This window comes from Artibeus jamaicensis, unplaced genomic scaffold, assembly GCF_021234435.1.
Source record: "Artibeus jamaicensis isolate MK-2021 breed Jamaican fruit bat unplaced genomic scaffold, CSHL_Jam_final contig_475, whole genome shotgun sequence".
Classification (NCBI taxonomy): Eukaryota; Metazoa; Chordata; class Mammalia; order Chiroptera; family Phyllostomidae; genus Artibeus; species Artibeus jamaicensis.
In genome coordinates, this window is record NW_026521852.1 from 1,667,723 (window position 1) to 1,690,849 (window position 23,127).

Consider the following 23,127-nt stretch of genomic DNA (forward strand, 5'->3'; position numbering starts at 1 on the left):
CTGGCTAGCAGGTGGCAGGGCTTGGATGTGAACCCAGGCCGTGCTGGGTCTGGAGATTGTGAGCTTTCCACAAGGCTATGCTGCCTCTCCACACCGGCTGCCACTGGGCTGGTGTTCTCCTTGGCAGTAGTGGTGATGCCAAGGTGACGACTCTTCAGTTAGACCGCATGCCTCTCCTGCATGTCTTGGATCTGCCTGGACCTTAAATTGGTCATGCACATGGTAGATACCATGGTAGGCTGAAAAATGCCACTCCCCCAAAACATATCCACCTCATGATACCTGGAATCTGCAAATGTGACTCTATTTGGGAAAAGGGTCTTCGCAGATATGATTCAGTTCAGGATCTTGAGATGAGATGGTATCAGATTATCCAGATGGATCCTAAACACCATCATAAGTGTCCTTATGAAAGAGAGGCAGAAACACATTTTAGACATACAGAGGAAGCAATATGAGAGCAAGGGCAGAGATTTAAATGATACAGCTACAAGCCAAAGAACGTGAAAGAATGCCAGGCAAACCAGAAGCTAGGAGAGGCCTGAACAGATTCTCCTCCCTAGAGCCTCCGGAGGGAGCATGGCCCTGTCCAAACCTTGATTTCTAACTTTGGGCCTCCAGAACTGAGAGAACACATTTTTGCTGTTTTGAGCCAACACAGTTACAGCAGTTTGTTATAGCAGCCACAGGAAACTAATGCAGTGCTCAGTCAAAACAGCGTCCTAGAACTGGAAAAGCCTTGGGATCCATTTGGCCCAGTCCTCCCATTTAACAGATGAAGTGGCTATAACCCTAAAGCAGGAAGCGGTTGTCAAATTAGAGGCAGAGGCAGAACCAAGACACAGGAGCTTTGACCCCAGGCAAGTGCTTGGCATACCCCCACACTGACTCTTGTCAAGTCCCAGAGCCGTGAAAGTACAATGAGGAGTTGTTCTTATTATTATGTTTCTCATATTATTAATTTAAAAGTGGGGAAGTGTTTAAACATATGAAGTAAGTTTAGGAAGGTAAAATGACTGCTCTTATCCTCGTTATTATAATAGTTAGGCAGTTGGACCCTCTTGGCCAGTCCCTCCTCCCCAAGGACTGGGATGCAGGGGTTATGTTTTGGGTCCACTGAGTCCCAGATGGGGAAACCACTGTGACAGAGGGGAAGCTGGGGGACTCCAATCATACCGCTAGAATGTGGCTGAGCTCCAAATAAGGCACAGGGTTTTGACTTCCTTGTTCTTACCTGGGCTCTACTTCTCATTTTCCCCTTTCCCAGAGTTGAGTGGTAGGCCAGCTGGGCTTCAGAGATGTGTGTGTGTGTGTGTGTGTGTGTGTGTGTGTGTGTGTGTGTGTGTGTGTGTGACACAGTCTGCTAAGATAATTTGGGGGACTCCTGGGAACATAGGACCTGGGAACATAGGAACCAGGACACAAGGAAACTTCCCACCATCATAGAATAAGAGAACACGGGTGGGGGTAGATCTGGGGCCCCTGAGGCAGCATGAGAAGCAATAGTTTGATGGGTGTGCTTCTTCCCTCCCTACATTCATCTAGCTTCTGTCCTAGGATTCAGTGGGCCCACTTACCCCAGACTTAACATAAACTCCAGAAGAGAGAAGGAGATGAAAAGGAAAGAAAATCCAGAACGAGACTGAGTTTCAAATCGGGAATGATGTGGCTGAGATACCACTGAATTGTAACTAGTTTGCCTGGAAGTGACTAGGTCATTTCTTACATTAGTCAGATGGCACGTTTAAGGTCTGGAATTAAGCTCTGTAATAGAAAACATGGTTTCTTTACTTGCCATCCAAACTCGTGGTTATGGATAGATACCAACCAGGGAGTGAGTGGTAAGCTAAAATAATACGAGGGCTCTAACTGCCTTGTGCTTTCTGAGACTCTATTTCTTCTTTTCTCCTTCCCCTTCTGGGTTTTGGCCTGTAGGATGCTTCAGGGAGAGCCTGGGTCAGCTCTGCACAGTTAGGAAAGGTCAAGATTCTGTGTGGAGTAGGGTAAGCTGTGGGGAAACGTGTGTGTGTTTGTGTTGGGGAGTGGGCTTCACTCTGTGACCCTGGGTTGCTAAGATCATTTGGGGATCACCTGAGCATTATAACCAGGTCATGAGCAGAAGACCACCAGGGATGAACTGAGTGAGGTAGGGAAGGAGGTTTCTACCCCAGCTCAGCAGATCCACACCTTCTTTGATGTGGCTCAGAGCCCAGGTCATGACAAGACATGGAAGTTCGCCATTTTCAAGGCAGCAGGTATCTTTCATTCCTCTAGGGAGTGAAAACAGCCATAGTCCCCCAAGTTCCTGGAAATACTGGACCTGGTCAGGGGGCACTGAAGGAGATGTGTAGAGTGGGCTCAGTCCAGGCCAAGTATCCTAGAGATTGGGTGGCAGTGTTCCCAAGTGAATAGGACCAATTCTTACCACCTGTGCCCCATCCAATGCATATAAATTTCATACCATGCCCTGGACCAGATGTTTCGCTGCTAGTATTGAGTTATATCTTCAGCCTACAGGTTTAGTGTTAGTATTCCTGTTTTCCAGGTGAATAGAAACACCTAGTTGCAGCTAGAAAGTGGCAGAAACGGCTCTTCATGTTTGGGTACCCTGTCTCAAACTTTGTAGCTGCACTGATGGAGGGTCCCCAATGAACAGTCTCCCCAAGGTCAGGGGGAAGCAAATGGAGGCAGTCAGGAAAGTACAAAGGGAAGGAAAGCAAGGGATCTGTGAGAGTCACGTGCACCTGGCTGGCCGCCATGCCTGTGGGAGAGTGTCCCTTTAAGAACCCAGGTGTGGGTCAAGCACTGTACATAGTTTCAGTTTGGCAGCAGCATCCAGTGTCCTGCTGGCAGCTTCTAGGAAGGCAGGGGCTGTGGACTGACCAGCAGGCTGTTCCTCTGAGACTGAATCAACGGGAGAGAAGGAAGCATCTCAAAGTAAGTGTGGCTACTCTAGGATCCCCAGATGGGATGCCCTCTGGAAGGGCCTGGGATGGTGGCTTAGGCAATCACCTACATTCAAGACTCTTGGGCTTCCAGAGTGGGGTGAGGACAAGGGCTGCAGCCTGTGTGAATGATCATGTGCTTGGGGAGCAGAGGTGCATATCCCAGAGAGATGGGTAAGGGTGAACGTGTGAGGAAGCCCTCAACCCCTTTCTGCAAAGTATTAGCAGGTGGGAAGAAGGAATGTCTGTGGTGAGCATGTGTAGTTACTCTCTGAGTTTGGTTGCTGAATTGCCTACTAATTCCTCCATGGGTTAACTGTGTGACCTTAGGCAAGTCACCTAACTCTTCTCTGAGCCTTAGTCTTAAACCTGTAAAATGTGGATAAAAACAGCACCTATCATCATAGGGTTGATTCGAGGTTTAAATGTGAGGTTCAAACATGTGTGAAATTGCTTTGAAAACTCTACAGCATAAAAACAATTGCTTGGTATTTTTCAATTTAGTTTACTTATTCAAGGACTTGTTGAGCACCAGATCTGGAAAATATAATGCACAGAAAGTGCCAGGCTACTCTCCCTGCCTGACTCTTTCCCCTTCCCCAGCTTTCTGGTGAGGATTCATGCAGCAACTTTCCCTGGGCTTCGAGGGGGCTCAAAGAGCCTTTCCAATTCACCCCAGCTTTGCTCCATAATGTATATCGCTGTATCCTCCTGCCCTTGCTAAGGTGGGGGAAAATAAGGTCCTCCCAGTGTAAGCAAGTAGTCAGTACCCCCTCCCAGGCACAGGCAGCTTTCTGGAGTCCTCATGCTCCCCCCCAGCTCTGCAGCCAGGAGGCCACAGTCATAGGCCTTTCCTCCTTCTATGCCCTCCCATTGCCCATCCTGATGGTGTCCCCAAGCCAGCCACAGACTCTCCAGCACAAGCACGGCTGTACAAGCTCCATGCCCCACTGCCCCAGTTCCCTCTTTGCCACTGCCATGGCCACCCAAGCTGCTAGCACTGTTTTGGACACTGCTTTCACCATCACTCTCCCCTTCACTAGGGGAATCACAGCTTTCTTAACATCTGGAAAGGAGATGTGCCAATTCATGGATTAGGGTAGAAGTCCTCCATCTGGTCTGCCCACCGCCAGCTCTGGAACTCTCCATCCAGCCTTGTACTGGCCTAGATGTGGTGCTGTAGCACAAAAGGCCATGAACCAGAAGTCAGGAAAGCATTTAGCTCTGCAATCATTGCCTGTCCTTGAGGCCCTCCAGATCAGCAGTCCCCAATCTTTTTGGCACCAGGGACTGATTTGCTCACTCGCCTGCTTGCTGTGTAGCCCAGTTCCTAACAGGCCACGGACTGGTGCTGGTCCATGGCCTGGAGGTTGAGGACCCCTACTCTAGATCTCAGTGAGTGTTTAATAAAGACAGTGACAGCATCAGCTTCCACATGGTAAATCTACCTACCCTGGCTTCCATCTCATTCCCACCCAAAACAAGCCTCGGAGACAGGCAAGGTAGGTATCACAACCCCATTTTACAGCCAGGAAACTAAGACTCCTTGAGTTAATATGGATGGTGTAAGGTCACCCACAATACAAATGACAACATTTCAGCACAGTCATTTTGATTTGGTCATTGGGATATTTTGATACCACCTGAAAACAGAATAACCAACATTTTTAAAGGTAGTATTATCCACACATGTGCTCAGCAGAGACTCCCTGCATCCATGTGTTGGCCTATCTCTGAGGCCTGAGGCCAGGGTCCCCAAGTCCCTGGCTTTGATACAGTATGACATAGCAGAAAGAAGCTCTGGAGGCAGTGTGTCTGGTCACAGGACACAAATGTAATGTGCCCTACACATTGTAAGTGCCGAATAAATAGCAACTATTATTATTTTTCCGGAAGAAACTTCTTCTTGGCATGTACCTCTGGGTTCAGGTGTCCCATTGCAGAAAACACGTTTTCTGTGAAAAGTGGAGAGCAGAGAACTGAACTAACTTCTTTAAGATTGGATTTCCTTCTCTGTCCTCTTCCACCTGTTTCCCTAAAACTCCAAGACCCTCTGCAGTACAGCATAGTGACAATGAGCTTAAACTCTTCATCCAGAGTACTGCATTTGAATCCCATCACAGTCATTTATCAACTGTGTAAATGTGGGCACATTTTCCACTCTCAGTGCCTCAGTTGTCTCCTCTGTGAAATGGGTTGGCCCATTTCATTCTACTTTTTAGGGTATCTGCAAATATTAAATGAGTTAACACATGTAAAGCTCTTGGAAGTTATTCAGTATGTGCTAGCTATCATTTCCGTCCACCATTTCTAACCTACTACATAACACATGTCTCCTCTTTCAGGCCATGCTGGTCCAATCTCGGCAGCTCACTCCCACTGCCATCCACCTTCAAAGGATGCCCAATAAATACAATTCTATTCACTTCTCACTCTAAGGTGAGAAAAAGAGAAGACTGTTGATTTTAGAGAGGAGATGTATAAGAAACTAACATCTTTTAAATCCTGACACCACATTAAAGTTGTTTCATTTAATCCTCATGTCAACTCTCCATACTAGGTACAATTATCTTCACTTTATAGATGAAGACTTGAGGTTCAAAGAGTTTAAAGCTCCTGTCACCCAAATTACATGGCCCCACAGTGAAAGAGATAAGGACCAAGCTGATGAATCCATGCTTTGTTGGCCACTCTCCAATTGCACAGTAACCATGAAAGTCAAGTCCATGGATCCCAGTCCTCTGCGTTTAAGAAATTGCAACCTCTTATAGTTGAAGAGTACTTTATACTATTCTAAGTGTCTCCATATACATTTTCCCATTATCCCCCTCCATATTTTCCCATCCCACAGTAGCCCTTCAATACAGAATAGTCAGGGACTGCAAAGCCTATTTTATAAGTAAGAAAGTTGAGCCAAAGTGGTAGAGGTCTTCTGTAGCCTGTGACAGAGCAGGACTCTGGACCCTGGGTTGTTCTCCATCCTGCAGACTCTTCTTCATTTTACTGTCCCTATAGTGTCCCAAACCAAGAAGGCTCTTGGCAAAGCAAGAGAAATCAATTCTGACTTGCCCTGCTCAGAAAGGAGATGTAAGAATGCAACCATGCCCTGCCCCATCAGTCTTTGCTATGCAGTAGGTCCTTGCCAGGCATTCTCTTGCAAGGCCCTCTGGGAATAAAGAGATTGATCCAGTTGGCCTCTGCCTTCAAGGAGCCTGTTGTCTTGTAGAATGGATAAATACCTACACATCAAGGTAAAGTGGGATGGAGTCAAAAATGGGGCTTCTAAGTATTTGTTAAAAGGTGGAGAGGGGGAGGCTGGGATGGGAAAAATAGACAAAAAACTGTACTTGAAAAATAACTAAATAAAATTTTAAAAAAAGATTTAGTATTAGGGTTATAAAATAAATAATCCTAACTCATAAAAAAAAAAAAAGGTGGAAATCCACAAGGCTTGTTCCCAGAGCTTCATGGAGCTGATATTTAAAATGCTTAATTTCCACTTTAGTCTTGCCTTGATAGCAGGTCACTTAGACAGGGATAGGACTAGAACATCTTGAATCTTTGTAGCTCATGCATTCTTCAACCCCTTGGCTATTCTTTCTTCAGGTACCGGCTCTTGAGGATTCCAATTCCTTTCTCTCAACATTGCCTTTACTTGGAGACTCTCCCACACTCCAGGGCTTACATAAACTATGAATTCTGAGCTCCTGCCCATCATCACTAGCCTAAGCCCTTCCAAACTACACAGACTGCTCTCCCTCCTTAGTGATGCTGTAGATTCTGGGCTCACTCTAGTCTGAGCTTGGCCCCCGCAACCACAGGAGGTGACAGTATATTCCCCAAAGGACTCAGGAGTGAGTAGAGGAAATAGGGAAAAGAGTTGTTTAGTACAGGCCAAGAAAAGCCCCCTCTCCAGCCAGGCCAGTACTCTTTACTCCTCTGAGCTCCAAGCTTCCTGCTCCTCCAAATTCACATTCACCAGATGTCAGAAACTGTGAACTTGGCTTCAAGTGCACACAGCGTATGCTCTCTGTCCCCTCTGAAGCCCCTGGGGCTGTCAGGGCCCTACTGACCTTCTGCTGTGTACCAAACAGACATAGAGCCCAGAGTTGCTGAAGGCCATATGGTTTATGGATCTGGAAGGCCATAGGGCCAGGATGTGGTCCAGGAGATCCGTCTCCCTCTGAAAAAGCAGGAAACCTAACATTAGATGGACAAAGTTTGGACTCAAGCTATGAGAACTGAAGATCAGTCATTTTAACTGAAGGGGGGCCAGCTAGATTAATTTAACAAGGAGACAAACACTATTCTCCAGCATGGCCTATATCCCTTCCCCATGCCACAGTTGCGTAGCCATGTTATAAATAGATCAGGGCAGGGACTCCGTAAAAGAGAATGATCTAGAACATCCCAACCTCACCAGTGGAAATACAACTTATATTTTAAGGACCAGAGAGGTGCCTTCGTGCACGATATACTAGCCTTTGTATATCACAAAAGAATAGGCCCCTCCACTCATCTAAGCAGTGATAACAGGGTAGTGATCCGATTCTGCTTTGGGTCTTGGGGCCAAGACTCTCTCTAAGCCTTAGATTTCCCATCTGCAACATGAAGATAATCAATCTATTTCCTGGGTTGTCGTGAAGACAGACGAGTCATATAAGAAGCTAGAAATGTACCAAGTACATAGTAGATGCCCAATACATGTTGTGCTCTTTCCTTAAATAAATCCTTAAATCTAACTCCACCACAGCACTGGGACCTTTGTGCGACCTGAATCTCTCAGGTTTGGACGAAAGTCTGGTTTTGAGAGGAAGAGATCCCTAATAATCCTCTAAGCTCAAGGTTCTCACACCTGTTAACAGAGAAATCATGCTTCTAGTTTAGCTCTGGGCAAAGATTTTCTGTTCCTGAGAGTGTGGGTGCCCTCGCCCTCCTGCCCTCTCCCCTGGGACTACACTATGTGTTTCCTCACCAAGACTGCCCTATGCCAGCTTTGACCTTCCAGCTGTGCATGCCTGATGCTTTCATCCCTGGCCCGCGGCTGTGCAAAGAGTGAGGGGTACATGAGTGTATCCTCCCCACACATGGACACCAACAGCCATCCAAACATATCATGCATGAGAGGAAGCCTGGGCTGGAAGTAGGGACCCTCATTGGAAAACCTGGCATCTGACTCTCTGTAACCCAGGGCAAATCATTTTTATTAATCCAGAGGAGGGCTGCATCCCCCAGCTCAGTCCATGGGAAGACCCATTCCTGTCTCAAAGAAATATTAGGAAGGTTGCTTATCTAAAGGCAAGAACAGGAAACAGAACCAAGGAGAGACATCGTTGGTTTAGGCTCTTAAAACAGCATGAGGTGGTCTGTCCTCCCATCTGCCAGTGAACCCAAAGCCATCGCAAATGGCAGGTGGTGGATTCCCTAGGACTCAGGACTCAGCAGCCAGCCATCTCATGTATTATAGAGGAGACAGACTTCTCAGCCTTCTGATACCTGCTCCCACGTGGGAACTTCCCTTATGGTGACTCAAGTTGCTCAATCAGGTTGTCCCCCAGCCAGCATCCCCTGTGCACATCCAGCTTGGGACTGATGTTGGCATTTGGCTAAGGCCTCACTCCAGAGGTTAATCATTGGCCTGGTGTGAAAGGTCGCAAGCAATTAACCAGATTTAAGAGAGCTTCCAGTTGCCACTTGACACGCTTATCTGTCCTCACTTTCCCTAACCTGCTCCCTTTCCTCATCCAAAGAACTAGAGAAACAGAATACCTTTATCTCCACAAGGAAATAAAAAGGTTCCTAGCTGGGAAATTCCCTCACAGAAAAGAAGTAACCAAGATAAACAGCTCTATTGCCTTTGGCTCCAGCTACCAACAACGGGAGTTGCTGGGAGAGAAGCAGGGGCTGAGGCAGTAAGGGGAACCTGGGAGACCTGTCCTGAACCTCCTACTGCTTTGAGCTTTTTTATCTTTATGGGGGCTCATTACTGCCCAGACTTGTTTTCTCCTTTAACACTCTTGCTTTCAAGTTCGTCCCAAAGTGTAAAGCCTGTCAAAGTCTGTGGGAAAGTGGGGATTCCCCTTCTCCTCCTGTGGGCTGCAGCTCGTGTCCTAAAAATAGCTGTGGTCAGGCTGGGCCCTGGGACCCTCAGCTCTCCCCAGTCCAAGGCTGTGTTTGCAGATGGGACAAGGTCCTCATGCGCTGCACCCTCTGAGTTGCTTCGTCTTGGATTCTCCATCTTTGTCTGCCTGCCCTACCCACACAAGATAAAAAAGGCTATAACACCTGGCCCCAGAACCAAGTCTCTAAAAAATTGTGGCACATCATTCAGAATCTCAAGATCTTGATTTTCTTATCCATAAAATGGTTATCATTATATCTGTTCTGTCTTATTTCAAAGGAAATGATAAAGCTCCAATGAAATAGTGTAAAGGACAATGCTTTGGTAAGCAATGGAGGCTCTAAGATAACAGGAATAAGCACATGGGATAAGCATGCTGCTCTATTTGAGGTGGAATACAGTGCAGTGGGAGAGGTTAAGAGCTTGGATTTTGGAGTTCAACAAAGCTGGGTTCAAATCTCACCCACCTTCCACTCTCCCACCCCACCCACCCTTGAGAAAAGCACTTACCCTTTAACCTTTCATTTTTTGCTATATAAAATGTGGATAGGAAGACCTATCCTATAGGGGCTGAAGTTTAAATGAGATAATACACCTACAGTATTTCACACAGTGCCTGAAACATAAGAAAACAATTGACAGTGGTCATGACCAGGACTGTTACATTCGTAACTTACTAGGATTCCTCTGTGAGTCTTGGCTTACTCATATGAACACACCATGAAATATGCCCCCCTCCACCTCCTAGGGATAGCAGCTGAGACAGAGAGACAGAGCCATGTGTTGGTGGTAACCAACCACCCAGCCATCGTCCTGAGCTCTTCTAGCTTATACCCAGGACCATGCATCCCAGGTGGGAATACAAAAGAAATGGCACTTGCATCCCTCTCCCATAGGAACATAAAGATGATTTGAGAAGGTAAAAATCTACTTTCTAACTTCTGAGGAACAAAAAGCACTGTGGGATGATAAGGCTTTGAGCTCTAACGAGAAAGGTGGAGCCATTCATTCTTTCAATAGGATTTATATCCTTTGCTGGAGATACAAAACCAAACAAGTGTGCCCAAAGCTCTAAGGTCAGGTAGACTTGGAAGACTTAGGAGCTTCATCACTTCATGCTATTGTCTTTCAGCATCCAAGCAAGAAATTGGACTGGGCAACACAGCCTGGAGGGAGCCACCAGCAATGACGCTCTTCTTCCTTGCCTGCCTGCTGGCTGTCCTCCCAGGTGCGTCTGCCAGGTCACAGCCCACTCCCTGCAGGTTCCAGTTCCCTGGGGACACTGAGATCTGGCCCATCCCCAGGAGTGTCCTTCTCAAAAGGTGCACTCCCTCAAGAAGGTATCACACTGATGATTCGGAAAGGCCATGTCTGAAAATGGCTTGAGGATCAGAAACAAGAATGGCAGTTTCTCATTTCAAGGCCAGGGTCTGGTCTTCACTTAGAATTATAAAATACCTTGACCTTGAACTATGAGCTGCTATGAGATTTGGGGAAAATGACTTATCCTTCCTGGCTATCAATATTTTTACCTGGGAAAAAAGGAAATGATCTACAAAGTGTTTTTATAAATATAAGGAAATAACAGACAGCAAATGTAAAAGTGTAGCAACCTACAAAAGTGGTTTTTAAATTTTTATTTATTTACTTTTAAATTTTTATTTTTAGAGCGAGGGGAAGGGAGGGAGAAAAAAAGGGAGAGAAACACCAGTGTGAGAGAGAAATATGGATTGGTTGCATCTCACAGATGCCCTGATCAGGATCCGAACCCACAACCTAGGCATGTGCCCTGACTGGAAATCAAACCAGCAGTCCTTCTGTTTGCAGGACAATGCCCAGCCAACTGAGCCACACTGCTCAGGGCCAAAAGTGTTTTTTGTTTTTTTTTAAATAAACAAGGGATACCATTAAATAATTTTGCATTCCACTGTCCTTTAAATGGTTCTCAGTAAGACATTATAGTTAGAATTCAATACTAATTAATCAGTTTTTTTATCCAACAGCAGCAATTGTCTAGCTGTAGGACATGTAAATAATCCACAGAAGGCCCGTGTTTAAGGTGTAAATTTTATCTCCTTGAGGTGGGCTCTTGGGATCCCTTTAGCAGGCTTTACCTCCCATGGCCTTTAGAAAGCCTCTGTTCTCTGTCTCCACAGTGGTCTCCATGAAGAGTCCCATCTTTGGTCCCCAGGAGGTGAGCAGAGTGGAAGGCAGCTCAGCGTCCATCAAATGCTACTATCCAGACACCTCTGTCAACCGGCATTCCCGGAAGTACTGGTGCCGGCAGGGAGCCAAGGGCCGCTGCACAACCCTCATCTCAGACAGCTACATCTCCAAGGAGTATGAGGGCAGAGCCAACATCACCAACTTCCCAGAAAGCAACATGTTTGTGGTAGACGTTGGCCATCTCACCGAGAAGGACTCTGGGCACTACAAGTGTGGTTTGGGCATTATTAACCAAGGCCTATTCTTTGAAGTGAAACTGGAGGTCAGCCCAGGTGAGGATCCTTGGGCTTCTGTGGGAAAGTGAGAGGGAATCATCTCAGGGGCAATAGGAGGGCTTAAGGAAGAAGGGCCTAAGAGAGGCGATGTCCTAGCAGGAGATGGGGGAAGCTGTGGGTCCTCCTCCCTCCAGAAGCAAGGACCTTTCACAGAACATGAGAATGAAACAGCTGGCACCTACCTGGGGGGGGGGGGGAAGTGGGCCTTTCTAGGTCTTCACATCCTATACATTTTAGGGTTTTATTGAGGCCCTAGCTTAGAAGGGCGTCAGGAGGACAATTTCTCTCATTGTGTTTGGTGCAGGTGGGACAGGTCTATGAACTAAGAAATAGAAACAGCAGGGAGAGATTTAGAGGGATCTTTAAATTCTTGCCACTAGTGTACCCTTTAGATCAAGACCTCAGGTCACCAGAAAGCTTCTCTAAAAATGCATTTTTTACGTGGGATCTATTACTCCATCAACACTCTCAGCATAAACTAAATAGCCAGTGCTTGACCAAAAACCAGAGCTTCAAAAAGGTGGGCCCCTGAACAAGGCTGTTGTAATTGAGAGAAGAAAAAAAATAAAGATTTTGTGATAAGGTTTCAATGACAAAAGCATTTTAGGTAATCAAGGGAAATTAAAAGAGAAAAACCTAAGGGAAGAATTTTGAAGGGATTCCCAAAGACACGTTTTACCCTTTGTGCTTAGTGTTATCTGTGGACCGAATAAAGAGTTCATTTAGGTGGTCATGGAGATTCATAAAATCAAAAATTCTTAAGCTTGGAGTTGACCCTGTGCAGGACATTCAGAAAAACATTGGAGACAATGGGTATGCACTTACGATCAAGCACTGTATTTATATTTGGCAGAAATTCATTACTTCACAAAGAAGCGCATTCCATGTTTAGACTGTTGTAAATTTTAGAAACTCTCACACAATACACTGAAATCCATCCCCTTGTACTTAACATTTATTCTGTTCATTTCAGCACATTATTTTTGACACCTACTGTGTACAGGCATCATATTAGGTGCTGCATGGGAGTTGAACACATATAAAGCATTTGTGCCCTCAAAGGACTTCCAATCTGTGCAAAACAAAATTACCTATAACCAGACTGATGTATATGGTACAGATGAAAGAACAGAGAACACAGAAGAGATAAAGATTAGTGCCAGCCTGGGGAGGGCTTCGTGGAGGAAACAGCAATAAAGCTGGGCTTTGGAAGACATTCTGACACTGTCCCTTTGGGGAGGACATTCCAGGTGACAGATACACCCAGACCCTCACTGGAAACACTGAGTTGTCCGATGTCTTAAGAAAGTGAAATCACAACTTGCCTCCCACCCCTCATCCTGCAGGTCCTGGGCTCCGAAATGACACTGAAGTCTATACAGCAGAGCTGGGAAGAACAGTGACCATCAACTGCCCTTTCAAGCCTGAGAATGCTAATAAGAAGAAGTCTGTGTGCAAGAAGACAGGCGAAACCTGTGTCCTAGTCATTGACTCCAATGGGTATGTGAATCCCAACTATGACAACAGAGCTCACATCAGTGTTCAGGGCACCAGCCAAGCAACCTTCAGCTTTGTCATCAACCGACTCCAGCTCAGTGATGCTGGTGCGTATGTTTGCAAGGCTGGGGACGATTCTAATGGTGACAAAAGCAATGTTGACCTGGATGTGCTGAAGCCGGACACTGAGCTACTTTATGGAGACCTGAGGGGTTCTGTGATTTTTGAATGTGATGTGGGCTCTGAGGTGGCACATCTTCCCAAATTTCTATGCCGGGAGATTAAAGGGAAACCCTGTGAAATGGTCATTAACAACCTTGGGAAGATTGCTCAAGCCTTTGATGGAAGGATCCTGATTACTCCCAAAGAAAGCGGCTTCTTCAGTGTACATATTACAGGCCTGAGGAAAGAAGATGCAGGGAGCTACCAGTGTGGAGCCCACTCTGATGGTGAGCCTGAAGAAGGCTGGCCCACCCAGGCTTGGCAACTCTTCGTCAACGAAGGTAAGACTTGAGAGAAAGAAAGGGAAGAGGTGGGGTGACTGGCAGGTGAGTGCCTACTTCGCTCCTTATGAATCTATTCAATGTTCATCAGTCAGTCAGCAATACCTGCTTGCAGACAAGCCCTGAACTGGATGCTATCTGAGTAGCTGTTCAGGACAGCTAGAAAACACAGCCTCAGCCTTGTGTTATCTTTTCATTATTCTCTGTCATCATTTTGATGGCTTTCCCTGGTTAATAGAAATGAAGAGAGTCAAGCTTCTGATTGAAGCAAGGCACATGGACTGTCTGGGTTTCAGAGACTCACAGTGAGGACTCAGAATCCCAGTGCCATGGCCAGGCTTGCACTCTCTCACCCATAGCAGAATGGCACCTCATACCTTACACTCAGACAGCAGAAAGAGGGGCTTGTCTCACTCTCAAAGCTTTCCCAGGAAGGCAATGCCCTTCCTCTAAATTTTTCTCTTTAACATCTCTTAGGGTTAATTGTCATTCAGCAAGATCTGGCTTACTTAGCCCTACTTCAGCGAACGGTGGGTGTGATGGAAATCCCTACTCCTCACTCTGGACCACTCTGCATAGAGTTATCCTCACAAGAACCACCAACCAATAATTACAGTTCAATGTCACTGCCCTTGTGACTTTTAAGGGGCTCACATTCTTTGGGCATCATTTCTCTGTCTGACTTGGGGTCTCGATCCCATTCCTCAGCAACTTCAGTCACCCAGGGTTCTCACTGAACCTCAGCATGAACTACTCAGAGAAGGGCTGTCCTTCTCTTTAAAGGGGCCCTCAGGGTCCTCAGAAATTAAACTTATCTGTACTACATAGTTCACATTTTAAATCATACTGTTCTAAATGTATTTTCCTAATTTGGGAAAAATCCATCAGGCTATTTTTGTGAGACAAACTAGTAAACAGGCAAAAACTTACAGAAAGGAGGATTTTGTAGGGAGTCCAAAGAGAGGAGCTGATAGTCTCCTTAACTTCTTCCAGTTTCTGCTCAGAATGGGGCAGGGAGGGAATGAGATGTCTTGACTGGTGGTGAGGTTTACAGGGCCTGGTCAGCTGGTTCCAGTTACAGGCTCTATGACTTTACAAAAGTCTCATTTTCTGAGGAGGGTGAGGTGATTAGTCTGAACTTCACTTCCCGCCTGGCTGAGACCAGGGGGAAGAGCCTGCTTCTGACCATGTTGGGGTTCTTCCATCCCATCTGTCTATCCTTCTAGAGACAACGATGCCTCATAGTCCCTCTGTGGTAAAAGGTGTGGTAGGAGGCTCTGTAGCCATGCTCTGCCCCTACAACCTTAAGGACAGAGACAGTCTGAAGTACTGGTGTCGCTGGAATGGGCAAAGTGGCTGCCCACAGGTGATGAAGAGCATGGGGCTGGTGAATAAGGAGGAGTACAAACAGTACAGGGGCCGGCTTGTCCTGCACGAAGAGCCAGGCAATGGCACTTACACGGTCATACTCAACCAGCTCACCAACCAGGATGCCGGGTTCTACTGGTGTCTGACCAGCGGCAGCACTCACTGGTGGTTCACAGTGGAGCTCAAGATTGTCGAAGGTAAGAGCTGAACTGGGGCAAGAGGGAAGGGAGGCAGCTTAGGACCACCCCACCCCACCCCAGTCAGCAGCAGCAGCACTCCCAACCATTCTCCCTTCCGCTTCACCCACCTCCGTGCTGATGAGACAGATAGCAGATGAAAGCCTATCTATGGAGAGGCCATGTTTTCACACCTACAATAAGCACCCTTCCCTGCACTCAGCATTCACTCTTCAAGCTACCACACATAGCATGACCTACCTGAAGTAGAGCACACCTCTTTTGTATTGAGTCCAAAGAAGAAGAGTAAGAAAAGCAAGCTGGAGCCAGTTGACAAGATTCTATGTTCTCTGATAGACTGATTGATTTGTGGTGGTCACTCTTAATAATTATTACTTAGGTGCATAATTACATTTCCTATGCAGTCAGGATAATGTTGTTTCTATTGCTGTTTGAAAAGGAAATGGGCTGTGGACGAAGGTCCCCCCCACAGACATTTCCCTGCAGCATCATCAGCACTGCCAATTTCTGTGCCTATTCTTCCCTCCCTCCCTGCTTCAGGAGAGCCAAACCTCGAGGTACCCAAGAATGCCATTGCACGGCAGGGAGAGACTCTCGAGCTGCGCTGCCACTCACCGTGCAAATTTTTCTCATACGAGAAATATTGGTGCAAGTGGAGCTACAAAGGTTGCAAGGTCCTGCCCAGCCAAGACAAGGGCACCAAGCAGCCCTCTGTGAGCTGTGACCCAAATAACCAGCTCACCACCCTGATCCTGAATCCAGTCACAAAGGAGGACGAGGGCTCGTACTGGTGTGGGGTGAAGGAGGGCCTCCGATTTGGAGAGACCACAGCTGTGTACGTGGAAGTCAAGGAGAAGGTGAAGGGTGAGTCTCCAAGGCCAAGGCCTACTCCTCCCTGGACCCCAGAGAAAGGCTCCTGTCTGACGGCTTCTCCATCAGGGTTGGGGTGAGGGGGCAGGTTTGGCTCTAAGAGGCTGGGGAAGGGGAGATTTTGCCCCCACATAGTCTTAGCCCTCCAAAAGGGCAACCCAAATAAACACACAAACTTAGAAAAAAGAGCGAGTTTTACATTTAATCTCGGCCTCAAGACAAGTCCCATAGTTGCCCCTTCAGGCCATTTGAAAGCCTTTTTTTTTTTTTTGAAAGCCTTTTTAAATGTAGAGGTCTTCCTTTTTATATAGCAATTTCCAAGTCACTGTCATATGCAATACACTCTGCCAAAGCCTGCTCTACAAGACAGCCAGAGGCCTTCTACAAGGTCTGATGAAGAAATTTAAGGCAGCCTCTCCTAGTAAGTTTGCATTTCACACCTTTTTTTAGAATGTCACACGAGCTATTTTATCACTAATGGGGGTACTTTTAGTACCTCTAGAAATGCAACTAATGTGTCTGGGTCCTGCTAGTCAGCCTCACTAAGAGACCCAGTGTCAAGCTACCAGCAGGGCGAGCACTGTCACCCAGCCCTACAGTCAAGGAGGCCTTGGGTAGGGTTTTTAAAGCTGTGAAAAACCTCCCTGTCCCACACACTGTTGAATCTGTCAACCATTATGCATGGTTGGATCTATGATGCAGAGCCTTGTAGATGAGAACGAATTTGGTGTTAATGGGACAGAGATCATCTGTGGCAAACTAGAGAAGACCATCACTCTATTTCTAGCATTATCTGGGACCCTCCCCTAACAGCTTTGAATGCTCATTCTGACCCATAATAAAGTCTAATTCCACAGACCTCAAGGAGTGAAAACAGAGAAAGAGCCATAATTCAGCCACACTCTGCTCTCTCCAAGGGTCCCAAGATGTCAGCCAAGTGAACACAGCTCCTGGTGAGGAAGTGATAGAACAAGGTGTCAGACAGATTGAGAACAAAGTCGCTCAGGATCCCAGAGTTTTTGCAGAGGAAGTAGTAGTAGTGAAGGATACTGGAGACCCAGATGGTGGGAGCAGAGCATCCGCAGACTCCAGCAGGTAAGGAAGGATTTGGGGCTCCCCACTCAGAGAATATCTCAGAGGAGGAAGACCTGAGGCTGGGCCACAAGACCTGAGCAGGGGAGCCTATCAGCTTACCGATATGGTTGGGGCAGCTCTCATGGCCTCTGCTTATGCTCAGGAGCATCATGGGTTGCTCTCTGCCCTACTTTGCTGGCTGGGGCAGTCATTACGATACAGTTTAATTTCCCAGGCCTAGGATGCAGAGAAGGCCCAGCCCTTGCCTTTCCCAAGTTTAGGAAGGTTTCTTAGAAAAATGGAGTTGGAGGGCTACATCAGGAGGAGGGACTGGATTAACCTGGGAGGAAGAAGTAGCCAGAGCCAACCTGCCAGCATATCATGGGACACCCAGGTTTCTTTTTCAGTGACTGACTAACTGAATCTTTCTCCCAGCTCCAGCTCTGCAAGACAAGGAGTGAACTCCACAGTACTGGTCTCCACCCTGGTGCCCCTGGCCCTGATTCTGGCATTAGGAGCCATGGCGGTGGGAGTGGTGAGAGCCCGGCACAGGAGGAATGTTGGTAAGCCCCGGGGTGCTCCCTGCCCCTCATCTTCAGCCCCTTGGTGGGTGCTGCCATGGTCCCTACTTTTTTATAAGCTCAAGAAAAACTTTGGGAAAGCAAGATGGGGAAAGCTAAACCCATAGGTACCCAAAATTTAAATTAAGTGCTACTGTCCAAATGCTATCTCTAGAAGGCCATTCCCAATTGCTCAGGTCTAAGTTCAGAGGCAGGGCTGCCAGGAAAAGGAGAAGAGGATGCTGGGGGACCTGTACTTCCAGCCTAGTTTGGGAACTAATTGGATGTGTGACTTTGGTGTCCCCATTGATCTGTGGGCTCAAGACAGTGATTGTAATACCACCTCAAAGGGCTGATGTGAGGACAAAATGAGGTGCTGTGCATTGAAAGGTCACAGAGTGACATACAGGTAAAGAATGACTGGGTCTTGGTTCTTCATGAAAAGGGACTGGGGAGGAGACTCAGAATGTTTCCAATCTGCTTTGGGTCATAGTCAGAGATGAACAACCATAGACCCTGCCCCCCTACCACAGCTGTCCTGTGGGGCTCCCTCTGAGAGAAGCAGCATGTCCTCTTTTCCTATGTCCCCAGCCCCATCCCTGTACCAACTCCTCTTTCTCCTGGACAGACCGGGTTTCAATTAGAAGCTACAGGACAGACATTAGCATGTCAGACTTTGAGAACTCCAGGGATTTTGGAGCCAATGACAACATAGGAGCCTCTCCGGTCACTCAAGAGACATCTCTCGAAGGAAAAGATGGTACGTCCCTCACTTGAGAGGATGGGTGCCTGGCCCCCTGGAAGAGCAAGAATTAAAGCTGATTCCGTGCTAAGTGGGAATATGAGGCTAATGAGGGTTAATTCATCCCCTTTTCTTCACACAGAGTTCATGGCCACCACTGAGGACACCGTGGAGACTAAAGATCCCAAGAAGGCAAAGAGGGTAAGGGTGAGGAGGGAGAAGCAGACCTCCCTCTCCCTCAGGTGACAGAGATATGGCATGAAGGATAGCAGTTAAACTACTACATCAGAATAAACTACCTCAAAGTGGGGGCTGATGTCTAAGCAGCATTCAGGAAAAACATTTGAGGGTGAGATGTATTTTACTGGTTGTGGCACTGATATGGCTAGGGTAGAGGAAGGAAGTGAACTGGAGGGAGGAAGACTGGGGGAGAAGGAAGGCAAGTGCAGGAAAGACTCGGCCACAGGGTGGGAAGGTCAAAAATCAAAGGCTGATGATTAGGTGGGTGCTCCTCCTGGGCTGTGGCACCCATGGACTCTATGTCCCCACCCTCCCTTGAAAGCTTGCTCAAGACCAGCCTTCTGCCAGGGCCTGGGAGACATTTGCTAGTGGTGGACAATTTGATAGTCATTAGATTATGAATTCAGAGTATTTAGTATATCCTCTCCTTCCAACCCCCACCTGCTGAGCCGCTGCTCCAAACACTGACTACTCTTCGGTTGCCCCTCAGTCCTCCAAGGAGGAAGCTCACATGGCCTCCCCACCCCAACCAAGTGCAACTTCACTTGAAATCCTGTGAGACCACTCCCACCTTTAGGTCCTATATTAGCCTCTCCTCTGCCTCCCTAATCCTAAGGTAATAATGTTGACCATATCTACTCTCCCTCAGAGAAGTAGAGACCCCAGCATTGGGAAGAATTAGGACAAGTTAGCTCTGGAGACAGCCTTCCCCTCAAGACTTGGGTTGTGTCTCTGGGCTGGTGGATAAAGAAAAGCCTGAACCCCTGTGTCTGACACCAGCCTAGGCCCCCTTGACCTCACTGAACTGTGTGGGCAGAGCTTCCGGGGACAGGCCCAGGCAGCAGAGGGTTCCACTCCATGTGTCGGAAGGAGGTAGTGAGACAGAGGGAGATATTTTTAGAAGCTGCAACTTTCCATTTCTAAAAATTAGTCCCTGTTGATAAGCATGGGGTCATCACAGTTAAGCTTGGGTCACTGGGCCATAATTATGAATGCAAGATATTTAGTGTAATCTTTACCCCCAGCCCCCACCCGCTAAGCCACTCCAAACACTGACTGCTCTCCTTTTGCCCCCTCAGTCCTCCAAGGAAGAAGCTGAAATGGCTTACACTGCCTTCCTGATCCAAGCCAACAACATGGTGACTGATGTCCAGGATGGCCCCAGTGAAACCTAGGCAGAGTACTGGCCACCATCTCCTTCTATGCTTGACAATCACCTTCAGAATCAATCACACTGATCCTTAGGGCCTTCAGCTCCAGGGCCTTCACTGACTGCACTCACACCCCACCTAGGCTTTTCCTACCTGTCCTCAAAGAGTGTGCTGGTCCCTCCTAGTGACATCCCAGCCTAGCCTCATTCCTATTGAAGATGGGGAGTTCCCACCTTAGGGAACTTATTACTCATGAGACAACTAAGGTGTGGAAGAAGAACAGAAGTTTTAGAGAGGCCTTGTCAAACAGAGATGTGTAGGGAGATAATTTTAGAAAGGAGGACCTTTTGGTGCTTCTCTGCACCCTGATTATGGGATGTCAATAAGATTCTCCTTTTCACTGAATCCCTCCATCCCCCATTCCCTTCCTCCCATTCATCCTCTCTTCTTCTTTCCTTCACTGAAAATACATCATATATGAATTCTTACCAGCCTCCAGGAACTCTGTTAGATGCATCCACAGATAATATACCAAGTCTGCAGCCTTTCTGTGAACATCACTGAGTCCTTGGAAGCCACAGCTCCTCTCAGCGTGTATGTACTCACTATGCCCTGAAATCCTCAACAAGAGTACTCACTCTCTGCCCATATTGAGATAAATCGTACAGTGTCTGGAGCCCTCAGGCCTGAGGGATACATACAATTAATCATAAACACACATTCTTAACATTTCACAGGTGAGAAAATTGAGGTCCTGAGAGTTGAAGAGGATTGCTCAGGCCCACTAATGAGATACACTAGTGTCAAAACTAGATTTGCTGTCTCCTATTTTCTTGACCAGAGATCTCTCTGTAAGGGCCCCTGCTTGCCTGGTGAAAAGAGAATTCTAGAATGAAGAAAAGTAAGAGGAGGAAGAGAAGGAGAAGGAAGAGGAGGAAGAGAAAACTGTACATGGAGGATGGCCTTTCAGAGGCCCCATCTCAGGGAAGATAGCCATTTCTCTTTCTGTCACTCACAGGGACCTAAGAGGATAAGAGAATGGTCAAATACTCATAACCCCTGTATTGGAAGAGTTCTGAGTAGAAGGGAAGAAAAAAGGATATTTGATGATGCAAAGGAGGGGCTGATTTCCAAAGAGCTAAAATTTGCCCTAACTGGTGTGGCTTAGTTGATTGGGTATCATCCTGCAAGGCAAAGAGTTGCAGATTCGATTCCTGGTCAGGACACATGACTGGATTGCTGGTTCAGTCCCGGGTTGGGTAGTGTACTAGAGGCTACCAACTGATGTTTCTCACATCAATATTTCTCTCTCTTTCTTTTTTCCTCCCTTCCCTCTCTCTATGAATAAATAAGTAAAATCTAAAAAAAAAAATAAAACAAAACAAAAGAAAACAAAAGCTAAGGTTTAAGGTCATTTTCCATCAGAGTTCTGTACCTCAATCAGCTAGCACTTGCTAACAAATCAAAAATGTGACTTAATTAATAATTAAAGACCATGATTGCCACCAAGAAGGCTCAGACTGCATTTGTCCCTCATATCTTCTGTTCCCCCATACTTTCTGTTCTCCCATACCTTCTACTGAACCCTTTCAGAGCAGCTCACTTGGCTCCCACTTCCAGGCACCCCATGACATGCATCTAAACCAGAGTCTCTTCCACCTCCAGCACCAGGCTGATGAGGGCTATGAAGCTGCCTCTAAGTGGGGCAGAGGTTATCTGCAATAAACAAATAGGGGGGGTCTACACTAATAGTCAAGACCTCAACGCGCTGTGTTGCAGAACATAATTAAGACTATTTGTTATCAGCTAAGCAAAATAAGTCTGTCAGAAAAAGCTAAGATCCATATGATTTCACTCCTATGTGGGATATGATACTGAAGCTCATAGACAGCGATGGACAACAGAACGGTGCTTTCCAGAGGGAAGAGGGGGAGGGGGAGTAAAGAGTAAAGGGGGCCAAATATTTGGTGATGGAAGATTATTTGACTTTGGGTGGAGGGCACACAGGTCATGAATCATAGAAATGTACACTTGAAACCTATTTGACTCTTTTAACCAATGTCACCCCAATACATTTAATAGAATAGAAAAAGGCTGTTTGTAATGGAATAAGCAGGTATAACCAGTGTTCCTCTTGTCATTAAAAAATTATTGGTGAAACATGCATAGAATACTTGACCTTGAATTTCATACTTTCTTGGCATATCCTCCAAGATTAAGTTGCTATTAATCAAAACTCAAGTAATCTAATGAACAAACTCCCTCCATAGGAATATCACCTAGAAGCTACTTAAAGGGTAACTTAGGTTATAGAGCAGTTGATCCAAAGTATCTTGGGGGACAGTGGTCAGATAAAGGACCCCATTGTCCTCTAAGGACATTCCTAGATTCCGGCACAGAAACTTGTCATCTTATAAGCCCCTACCCCACTCCAGATTCTTCCTCATGGCCTCTGTGTGTGGAGAGTTCTCTCTGGGGGAGAGTTCTTCCCAGATTTCTATCCTGTATGAGGTGAGGCAGAACCTTTTTTTCTACCATGGCCTCGAACATAATGTTCTCGATGTCACATGCTTCCTAAGCCTGCCCTTGACGGGACTCAGACATCAGGCCTCCTCAGTCTCCCCTGCAGCCCCACCAACTGCAGTGCCCAGTCCTGACTGAGCCTTGGGTTCTTGCTGGCCAGGAGAGGTGGTGGTCTGGAATAGAGCTATGGTCTCTTTAATAGGGATACATATCTGGCTTCTCCTGGAATGAGAACAAATTCCAGGAGCACCAAAACTACAAGGTGTGTCAAAACCTATCACAGTTTTACCCCTGGGAAGCTAGGTTGTGCCTGAGGCAGAGGATTAAGAGGCATATTAATGTCAATAACCTGCGATCCTGAACTCAGGCAGCCTGTTATGGTGCCTAGAATCAAAGGCAAATAAATGTACTAAAGCTGCAAACAATTTTGTATTATTCTTGACTGATGATGCCAATAGGTAATAGCAAGTATGAAATGTACTGCCCAAAGTCCACCTGCTTCTTATGCAGCACGTTGGACAGAGAAACTCTTCTATGAAGAAGGAAGCTGGTCTAGAGCCAACATGAGATACTGATAAGTTAAAAGGTCACCAACTGGGAGCAGTGCCTTAATTTCCTAGGACTGCTGTAACAAAGTACCACAAATTGTGTGGCTTAAAACAAGTAATTTATTCTCTCACTGTTCCAGAGGCTAGAAATCTGAAATAGAGGCATCTGTAGTGTTGGCTCTTTCTGGAAGAGTTGAGAGAGCATCTGTTCATGACTCTGTCCTAGTTTTTGGTGGTTGCCAGTAATCCTTGGCGTGTTTTGGCTTATAGATGCATCACTCCTATCT

At 46.6% G+C, this 23,127-nt stretch overlaps 1 protein-coding gene across 1 annotated transcript; it reads left to right on the forward strand.

Moving 5' to 3' along the window:
* The first annotated feature begins 2,820 nt into the window (after positions 1–2,820).
* Positions 2,821–21,641, forward strand: PIGR (polymeric immunoglobulin receptor). The gene is made up of 11 exons (XM_037155421.2): positions 2,821–2,937; positions 10,199–10,294; positions 11,223–11,564; positions 12,914–13,567; positions 14,794–15,132; positions 15,673–15,996; positions 16,920–17,097; positions 17,512–17,639; positions 18,265–18,396; positions 18,521–18,579; positions 19,698–21,641. The coding sequence occupies exons 2-11, from the start codon at positions 10,252–10,254 to the stop codon at positions 19,791–19,793; spliced, it is 2,295 nt and encodes a 764-aa protein (XP_037011316.2). The 5' UTR covers positions 2,821–2,937; positions 10,199–10,251; the 3' UTR covers positions 19,794–21,641.
* The last annotated feature ends 1,486 nt before the right edge of the window (positions 21,642–23,127 follow it).

Excerpts from the sequence above, each read along its gene's own strand:
- PIGR (XM_037155421.2), top strand. The coding sequence starts at position 10,252 with ATGACGCTCTTCTTCCTTGCCTGCCTGCTGGCTGTCCTCCCAG. Across the intron at positions 15,133-15,672 it reads GGAGCTCAAGATTGTCGAAG|GAGAGCCAAACCTCGAGGTA; the intron begins GTAAGAGCTGAA and ends TCCCTGCTTCAG. Across the intron at positions 18,580-19,697 it reads ATCCCAAGAAGGCAAAGAGG|TCCTCCAAGGAAGAAGCTGA; the intron begins GTAAGGGTGAGG and ends TTGCCCCCTCAG.